General features: G+C 34.6%; 1 protein-coding gene across 2 annotated transcripts; it reads right to left on the minus strand.

Moving 5' to 3' along the window:
• Window positions 1-6: 6 nt before the first annotated feature.
• LOC117104361 (doublesex and mab-3 related transcription factor 3-like) lies at window positions 7-9,391 on the minus strand. Of its 2 annotated transcripts, XM_033245186.1 has the most exons (3): window positions 9,219-9,391; window positions 8,386-8,790; window positions 7-1,569 (listed from the first exon to the last, which is right to left on the minus strand). In XM_033245186.1, the coding sequence occupies exons 2-3, from the start codon at window positions 8,780-8,782 to the stop codon at window positions 716-718; spliced, it is 1,251 nt and encodes a 416-aa protein (XP_033101077.1). In that variant the 5' UTR covers window positions 8,783-8,790; window positions 9,219-9,391; the 3' UTR covers window positions 7-715. The 2 variants fall into 2 exon arrangements, with proteins under 2 accessions (XP_033101077.1, XP_033101076.1); XM_033245185.1 differs by having other exon boundaries at window positions 8,386-9,390.
• Window positions 9,392-9,688: the final 297 nt, after the last annotated feature.

The following is a 9,688-nucleotide window of genomic DNA, read 5'->3' on the forward strand; positions in this document are numbered from 1 at the left end:
CGTACCCCACCCCTCCCCACAAACACACGTTTCCGAATGGGGAAAATTCAAAGGTATATACCACTTAGCCTCATATTTCAGTTGGTAGAGTATCGGTTACGATTGGAAGGTCTTCACATCTCACCCGGGATATGTTTTTCTAAAAAAATGTATTATCTTTATTTACCACCAGTGAAGGTGTATCTCCACACCAAAGTTACTATCATATTTATATGGCAAAGAAGATTAACAACAAACTCTGAATTGCGATGAAGTGTCATAAATAATATAAAAAAAATATATGAAAAGTTATTTAATTGTTTTACTATTATGAATGTTTAGCCTGTTATATCTTAACTACCAATAAGTATCAATTGGAAGTATTGCTTACATTCATGTCCATTCATCCAAAAATACAAACCGGTAATATATACCTAAAAATAAAGACGTCGCACAAATTGTGTTTTCAGTGACAATAACGATTAAAATTGTGTGAAACAATTCATAATTTTGCAAGTCCATCGTAAACTAATTATAGTTATTATCGACATACGATACGTTTAGTGTTGGGATAAACGTGACATAAGCCATGACATTTCACATTATTACATATTTCTAATAATAATATCTTACAACAACAAATCAACAATTGGTACATTAATTGCAATTTGAGGGTGATAATAGTGTATGCATCAATCGTACTATCGCACCTTTGACTAGTATCGATCGTCTCTGTTTATTCCTTGTCTGCCGTGCTGTTTACCACAGGCCCATTTTCTGATAAATTTGATGGGGATTTAGAGGCGTCAGGCGAACCTGTTGCCAAACGACCAGGTCGTGGGCACTGTAGACATTCAGGTGGACATGAGGAATAAGGAGCAAAAATAAGCCGGGGGTAACCGTCGGGGGTACTAGGCAATTTGCTTGAAAAGGTAGTTTGGTAAAAAGTAGGTAAACCAAGCCTACTTGCAGCGGCGGCAGTTGTCAAATCGCCTGGAGCTCCAGGCATGAAAAATGACGTTCGACCCAATAGGGTGTCGGTTGAAAGAGGATGGTGATGCGGGCCTCGAGGTGCCAGTACAAACGGAAGATTAGAACCCGGTGTACCAGACGGTGGTAGTGGTGTGAACGCCGATTTGAAATGTTCATTAACGTATTTACCATCAGATGTAGCTGGTTGGAAGCCGTGCAAACCCGGGTAAGATAGTGGTGACTGCAGGCTAAACTTGCTGTGACGCTGTGTCCCTTCCTGGCATGTAGTCGTTGTGTCTGTCGCCGCTAGAAAATGTTCAATAGCTTTTACAAGATCACCATTGCAGCCTTGCAAGACAAGTTCCAGGACTGTTTTTCTTTGTGCTGGAAACAACCTCATCAGAATCTCTAAAGGGGACAATCGGCCTGGACGATAAGGTGGTACTACGTCTTCAGGGACACGCTCAGAATGACTTGATACCGACTTTTCTTTAGTGTATGGAGACTTGGATGAGGTAGAACACGGGTGCGTAAGTTTGACAGGACTGAGGAGCAGACTAGACTGGTGATCATCTTCGTCAAAGACTCCATTTTCTTTCTCGTCTAATCGTCTTTCTTCTGAAAAAGAACACATATAAAAATGACCAAATATACAAGTGCTTACTTAGTAGGTTAGCATATTATTATGCCTCCTTACACGGTATTTCCCATGTAATATGAGTAATGCACATATGGACTGTTCCACTAATAAATAGGCCATATGCGCAATGTAGGTACACAGCCATTACCAAAAACACATTATAACCATGTTAGTCTGAACAATACCGTACTCGCGCGAATAAGCGCCCCGTTTGAATAAGCGCCCCTATCGAATAAGCGCAAGAAAATTTCCTTAAGCGCCCCATTTGAATAAGCGCCCTTCTGAATGCGATATAACGGCAGAACAAGGACTTTTAACTGTAAAGAAGCTTAGGACAACATCGAAATAGTACCAAGATACAAAGTAGGTCAATCATTTAAACCATTAATTATACTATGAATAAAAACAAAAACTACGGTTAACAAAAGTTAATGTGTTGCAATGCTGTCTCTTATACACATCTAGATGTGTATAAGAGACAGCCACTAATTTCATCTGCTATTCTGCTGTTATGTAATACTGTACTCACAGCATTCTTGTCATGACAAGCCATGCTATCTGGACGATTATCTTTTCCGCCGCAGCACCATTCGTAATTTGCGGTTTCCTGATGTCCTTATTTAATCGTTTTTCATTCAAAATGTGCCTCTTGGATTTTCATCTATTTCCATAAGCGCCCCTCAATTTTCACTCTGTTTTTATAAGCGCCCCGTTCGAATAAGCGCCCCATTTGAATAAGCGCCCCTCAAAAAGTGCAAAAAAAAATGTTAAGCGCCCGGGCGCTTATTCGCGCGAGTACGGTAATATTAATAACGAGTAATAATGATGCAGCACCATGAAGCTGGCATTGCCTGCCAGCGGAAACTCGTGTTAGAGTGCTGCCTCTTTATTTATCCGTTATTATACAGTACAGTAACTTGATCAGCTTCTAAATGGGCATAAAGTTATTTTTCCCTTAAAACATGATCCCAATTTAGATGGCTCTCATACCAAATCGAATTTTCATTTAAGTTATCGCTATATTAATGATTTATCTGTCGGAATGCTTTGAGAATATTTCAATCAAGATAAATCCATAATACGTATTTGAACAAAAAAGAATCAATAGTCTTAGGCCTAGCCTATATAGCCTAATACTAATAAGGGTGTTTGAACTTTATAGACTACACAATAATGACGATCATGATAAAAATAATAAGTCTAATAATACAATTTTGAATAAATAAATAAAAATTATTAGGCCTACTATTATATCATTATCATATCATATAAACAAACTTAAAATAATGGGCATATTATATAACATTACTATAAACAAATATAAAATATATAAAAAAATAGAGACAATGGCTGAATATTTGGATTATGGTTAATTGATAATTAATAGTCTCATTCATATAATATGATCATCCATTTATTTTACTAAAGTTGCATTAAATTAATAATGTTTGTTATCTTGCCTACAGTATCAGTGAAGTGAAAACGAATGTGTCGACGGTGAGTCTTGCTTTGTCTGTACCATCTTTATTGTTCCAGCATGTAGTTTGTTTGAGCCTAGCAGAAAGTTGTCGCACAAAGTATTTAAACAAATGATACGCAAAAGCATAGACCTACGTTACATTTTAAGAAAAAATAAATACAGCTTTTGTACCCTCCATAGCCCACCCCTTATTCTGGTTTGGGATAAATACAAGAATTGCCGCAGGGTATTTTGAATTTGGTCATGGGATAGTTTATTCTACGTCTCCCTATCCGTCAAATGATTTCTTTACTGCGCTTACACACGCGTTTCTGAAACGCTATCCGTTAGAACGCTCAAGGGAGCCATTTGGATCGAAATTATTTTTCCAAAACAAACTTACTTATCAAGAATTTCATATGCTAAGCCTTGTCTATTCTTATCATTAGTGGTACTTTGAGGTTACTAAAGCAGATGTTAATTGCTCATCGAAAAATCACCTATGCTTATTGACTTAAACTGAATTATCTGAATCAAAATTGAATCTTGTGGGCTACAGTAGCACGCGTGTAGCACGTTGTGTCGAGTAGACCGATTGTCAAACGAACCTCATTGATCGATTCATCCAATGTGTTACCTTTAACGTGTGAACACGCACAGCCTGAGAGTGATCGAAAACTAAACAAGTTGTCTTTAAAACGTGAGACTTCAATAGCTAGCTGGTCTAAATAATTGCAAATCCATTTAAACTCTATTAGCAGTATTTTCGAACATGTAATCGAGATTGAGTCGTGGTAATGTGATCAATAGTGAAATGTTTAAAGTATTGGATATTTACCAATACAATTTACTTAACTCTTCAGCAAGCGACCTGTTTCGTTATACCACGTCTTCATGTTCAAATAAAGCTGATGAATTAAACGCCAATGATTTTATAGTAAAGAATGATAATGGGGTGAACGTAAGCTAATGAGATAGGTAGGGTTTTCATCAAAGGAATCATTTACGGATAGTTTTTACAGTTACAAATTGATATTGCTACTACCAAGTTTACATTCACCGTTTATTGTTATATTTAATTTAAATTATCCATTATAAACATTAGGTTATTGTCTACATATTCGAATGTATTGATATAATGTCACTGAGGAGGTAGCAAAATGTACCGTTATGGTAGGTCAGTGTATTGGCCTTTCACTATCTAATCCGGTGTGCTGCGAATCATGGTGTGGTGTAGGTCGAATACATAGGGGTACGTAGTGTGACGCCTGTTGAAAACAAACTAAGGCTTATAGGTTTTACTTGAAAATATCTTTTTAACAAGAACAGAATAATATCCAAATAAATTTATTGAAATTTGATTTGTTATCAATTTATCCTACTCATCTATATTTTAGTGTTCCAATATTAACCGTAAATCGCAACTATTATCTCGTTGCGAACTTAGAAGAATGTTGTTTTGTGAAATGTATTACCGGACAGCAATACATACAAACATAATGCAACATGATCAAAATGATAAATGAATAATAATTAATAATAAGAAGAATGATAATAAGATCGATAATAATAAATAATGACAGTAGGCCTAATGCGAAATTGTCTCTCGTGAAGCCTGTAGCTATATGCAGGCATATTTGCTGCATTCCCAAGTAGTTAAATTTAGTTCTCGTTGTACCTCTCATGATTACTTAATGTATAATAATAATAAGAATGATAGCAAGATTGGTAATAATAAATAATTGTAGTAGGACTAATGCGACATTGTCGATATTTTTTATGAGGATAATGATGATGATGATAATGGTTTGAGTTTAATCTGTAGCTCAGCATGTCAAAATGCCAATAATATTCCGATTTATCCAAAGGGAATTTGTTTTGATGTTTTTTTAAGCACTATATCAATTGGTAAAAGGGCTCACGCTAAATAAATTGATAAGCCTACACATATTTTCTGTAGTAATTATAAGTAGAATAATATTGGATTGACATTTGGATGCGTAATTGCTCTCATGGTTATCATAATTAGTAATTTAACACATTTAATCGTGCCATCAGTAAACCTAAGACCTGAGTTATACATTGATGCTGTAATTAACTTTGAATGCGATATAACGGCAGAACAAGGACTTTTAACTGTAAAGAAGCTTAGGACAACATCGAAATAGTACCAAGATACAAAGTAGGTCAATCATTTAAACCATTAATTATACTATGAATAAAAACAAAAACTACGGTTAACAAAAGTTAATGTGTTGCAATGTGTTAGCTGCACGCGCACGTATTGTTGTACAGCATCTTAATTGCTTATTAAATGAAGGTGTAGTTTAATGAAGCCTGCGATGCGCCTTGGTTGACGGAGAATCTACTTAATTTGCCAGCTTAACCGCGTAAACGTTGTTGTGACAAGAAGGCTGAATGACAGAGCGCTATGTGTTGCATTCGTTCCAAAGCTTAAACTCGATACCATGTAGTGGCATTCGATGAGCTTAACTTAATAAACACATTTATGATTGAGACTGATTGATTTAATATTTTGAGAAGACAATACAAAATGCAATTAGTATATCACAGATGACAATAAACCCTCGTCAAAAGCGACACTTAATTAATACGCTCCCCTAACGATGGTGTAATTGTATACAACTGATCTAATGCACGTACACGCCTTATTGTTTGAGGATGACGGAAACATCAACGACACGATTAATTTAAACAGGCATAACAGTCTTGTTTATAAAGATGCATATGTATTTAATACAATAAATGTAATTTTCTTTTGCCTGTTTTTGATACAATCCATGCATAAAGGAAACCACAAACCGATGTTTTCAAAATTTCCTTCCCTTGGCATTATCTCTTCCTCAATTATAAATAATTTTGTTAAAATCACGGTACCTCAAAATTATTTCCAATAAATACTGCAGTTTCCCTGCTTAGAGTCCTATTCTTGCATTATTTTCAAGGTTTCGGTAAGAATTATCGGCTTACTATTGTTGTTCATACGATACCGGTACCTTTGAATTTTAATTCTATAATCGATGTGTTTTATTATAATAATAATTATTATTGTTATATTATTATCATTGAAGAAATTCATTTGAAAACAAAACAAACAATCGTAATGATAATAATTGGCCTAATGATATTAAAAATAAAATATCAATGCTGTAAGTCACATCCGATTATGAAATCGCAACAGTTAGCTTATTGTCAATATAGATTATGATGCTAACATAACTTTGATAGATTAATCTGAAAATAATTTTGTCTTTACGATTATAATTGTATAATTACTAATGTCTGTTTAATTTGTGTTGTAGTACTTTATTAGTTATAAATAGTTTGTTTTTTTACTACACAGCCACCTTCAAACATATTAGGCTTATATTAATGCAATACATATACCGGTTATATACTAACTTTCTAACTTTTACCTTCACATTTTACATTTTATGATGTTATGGTAGTGCTGTGTGTTTTAGTATGGGATTGTATCAATAATTATATAAATATTTTTAAATCTGTGAACAAACGACCGGATTTACTGTATTTGATAATAAAGATTGAATTTAATTGAAATATAAATAATTGAATAATGGTAGAAACAGTGCTTGAATAAAGGGAAAATTATGTAAAATCCTATTTAATTGTTTGAAAAAAAAAAACACGTTCCTGGCAACATTGATTCTATATGTGGTTAAATTTACTACTGATATAAGATGTACATTTACAGGCCTATCGATAAATTGCTCTAATAATGTAAAATGTAATCTGTATATTAAATATTGCATTGTTCAACTATATGAAAAAAAAACCCGTTAATGATCCTCCCGATCTCTTAATGTAGTAGGCTATTTTTTAATAATGGTCTGTCTGCTTAGTTTCAATAATTTCGGAAGAAATCAATTTACATTTTACTTCAACCCAGTGATAGCAGTCTGGTTATCTGTGTGGTTAATGAGTACTTACCGATTGAAGGGTTGATGCGATTTTACATTCTTATTTTTCATATTTAATTTTTATATAATGTTCAGCAATGAATAATTGATGAGTTCTGTTTTCAAAACAATGTTTATCTTAATCTCCCTGCAGCTAATACAAGCCTAGATATACCTTATGGCCTACATTTACCAAGTCATGGCTTAGAATTCATTATTCGGGATTATTCGCTAAAGGAAGCCACATTAAGACCCTGTAGCTCCTATGACTATGGATTCTGCGGAACGAACGAACGAACCAAGTCATGATATTGGTTGGAAGTATGACAAAACAATTAATTCGCAACTTCAACTGAAATATAATGCATAATGTTAATGTATTAATAATGAATATGATTTAATAACGAGTAATAGTGTAATTATTAGTATTACTGACAATTTAAAATATTAATATTAATGTTATTAAATTGAAATTTCCATTTTCGTTGAATCAAGTATGTAAGGGTTATAATTAAGTCTCTACATTTCGATCACTCAATGACCCTTCTCATAAATAATTATATTTCGCGTTTGAAATCTACCACAATTATAATAATGTACAATATATAATGTATACTGCTCTTGAATGGTGTGAAATAAATTATTAAACAAAAATCACAAATGATTAATTTAAAAATTATTTGTCTGTAATAATCACGACTCATATAAAAATTGCGCGTCATTTCACACGTAGAATATTGTGATATTTGCATATCGAAATTGAATTCATCATGTCATTTTAGCAAACATAGATTTAAGAGTTTGTTTTCTATCAATGCTATGTAAGTAAACTTGATAAGATTGCGTTGATGTGTCGTCCTCTCTGACCCACCTAAGATAATCTTATGAAATGATACTGTAATGTATGACATCAAACCAATTGAAGTATCTATCCTCTAGATAACTTTTTCTAAACATTAAAAAAAAAATTGTTTTTATTATTAGATTATATAAGAACAGTGGTAAAAGATAGTCAATTTTGAAAATAATCACTGTCTGTAGTAACCTACCGTAATCGCTTTCACAAGACAAAAATATACGACATGAGGTTTTTTAGTCTTGACGTTCTTTTCCTTGGAGAATATTTTCTAAGGACTGAAAATTGTCGACAGGAATTGATCAGCACCCAAGGGATACAAGGACCTTAAGCAAGCACCAAACAGGTCCAACATTGTAGGGTTTGAACAGGACCAAAGGATTAAAAGGCAAGCATGTTAATAACTAGCTACAGCTCCACGAATCTACAACCCACCCAGACCCTTCAATCATGTTGCAGAATATATATATATATATAGATAGATATCAAGTATATATATATATATATATATATATAGGCCTATATAAGCAATACGCACCTTCTTCGTAATCTAGTTCATCGTCATCATCGTTTTCATACTTTCTTCTCTTGGCTTCATTCTCCGAGTAGACCCCAGGTCCTGTCGCCATCACAAATTGTCCTCCTGGTGAGCAAGCTCTAAGCCCGAGTGCTATGGCATCTTCAGCAGCCTGTTGCCGCTTCAGAGCAACCTGCGCCGCCATCACTCGCTGTCTCTCTGCTATGAGGTTGCATTTCGGACATCTACAGTCCCTGAATCGACAATGACGTTTATGTCCCTTTAGCCAGGATATAACACCGTGGTTCCGGCACCGAGCACATTTTGGTTTTCGGGATCCCTTCTCTGTTAAGGGTCCTCGAAGAATGTTCAATGTCTGCACGTCGATCGGAGACTGATCTATCGAAAATTCCATCATCTTCTTCCCTTCAGTTCAAACAATTTCCGTGAAAACTTGAATTAGTTTATGAGAAAAAAACGACTGAAATAGTTGTTTAGACTAAAATGTATACACTTAATGTTATTAGACACCTTGCCTTTCAAGTTGCTGTTAAAGCGCTGAATCAAAATTGTTTCTCTTTATTAAAGTAAGGGCCTAAAACGGTATCTCTAATGACAGCGTGAATAGATCGGCCGCAAGTGTACAACCTAGCTTCTTTTTTGTGAAGTTACACCGAACGAGTAGAGTACAAGGACATAGCACGCTTAAGTACTCATATTTTTAGCCTTGTTAAAGTTGATTTAGGAAATTTACTAAGCAGTATAAAGTGTTTGTTGAAACTCGCAGTGAGATTGGTCGAAGTTGTTTGCAATAAACAAAAAGCAACAATGGTAACAAAGTCACTTTACGATACCTTTCTACTCGCTGATATTCTTAATAGGTTTATCGGTGACAAAAAGGACAATTCATAACGAATGAAAATTCTTTCCGATGTTCCAAATGGAGTTCAAAAGATTACCTCAGCAAGCGTGTCAATTGATAGTTGTCTCTTTTTATATGTTTTGATAGCTTTTAAACACCAAAGAGGCTTCGAACGGCAACATTGTCAACAAAGTCACTAATGGACATATGTTGATTGAGACGCATTGATCTGCGCAGTCGCGGTTCTTTGAACTGTCATGTGATTGGTGGGAACTTTAGACGTTACGCCCACTGAGTTGGTGTGACGTCGTTTAGTGATGACTTGACGAAAGGTGTGGTAAAGGTGTCCGTTACCACTTGTAACCAGTTGATAACTGCTACCATCGAGTGTTGATAAGTGATGACGGATAGCTTTGGTCAAGTCCACATATTGTGTATACACACCATGACAACTAATGACGG

This window comes from Anneissia japonica, unplaced genomic scaffold, assembly GCF_011630105.1.
Source record: "Anneissia japonica isolate Jap-2015-1 unplaced genomic scaffold, ASM1163010v1 scaffold4536_len1192065_cov207, whole genome shotgun sequence".
In the NCBI taxonomy this organism is placed as follows: Eukaryota; Metazoa; Echinodermata; class Crinoidea; order Comatulida; family Comatulidae; genus Anneissia; species Anneissia japonica.

Excerpts from the sequence above, each read along its gene's own strand:
- LOC117104361 (XM_033245186.1), bottom strand. The coding sequence starts at position 8,782 with ATGATGGAATTTTCGATAGATCAGTCTCCGATCGACGTGCAGACATTG. Across the intron at positions 1,570-8,385 it reads TGAACTAGATTACGAAGAAG|AAGAAAGACGATTAGACGAG; the intron begins GTGCGTATTGCT and ends GTTCTTTTTCAG.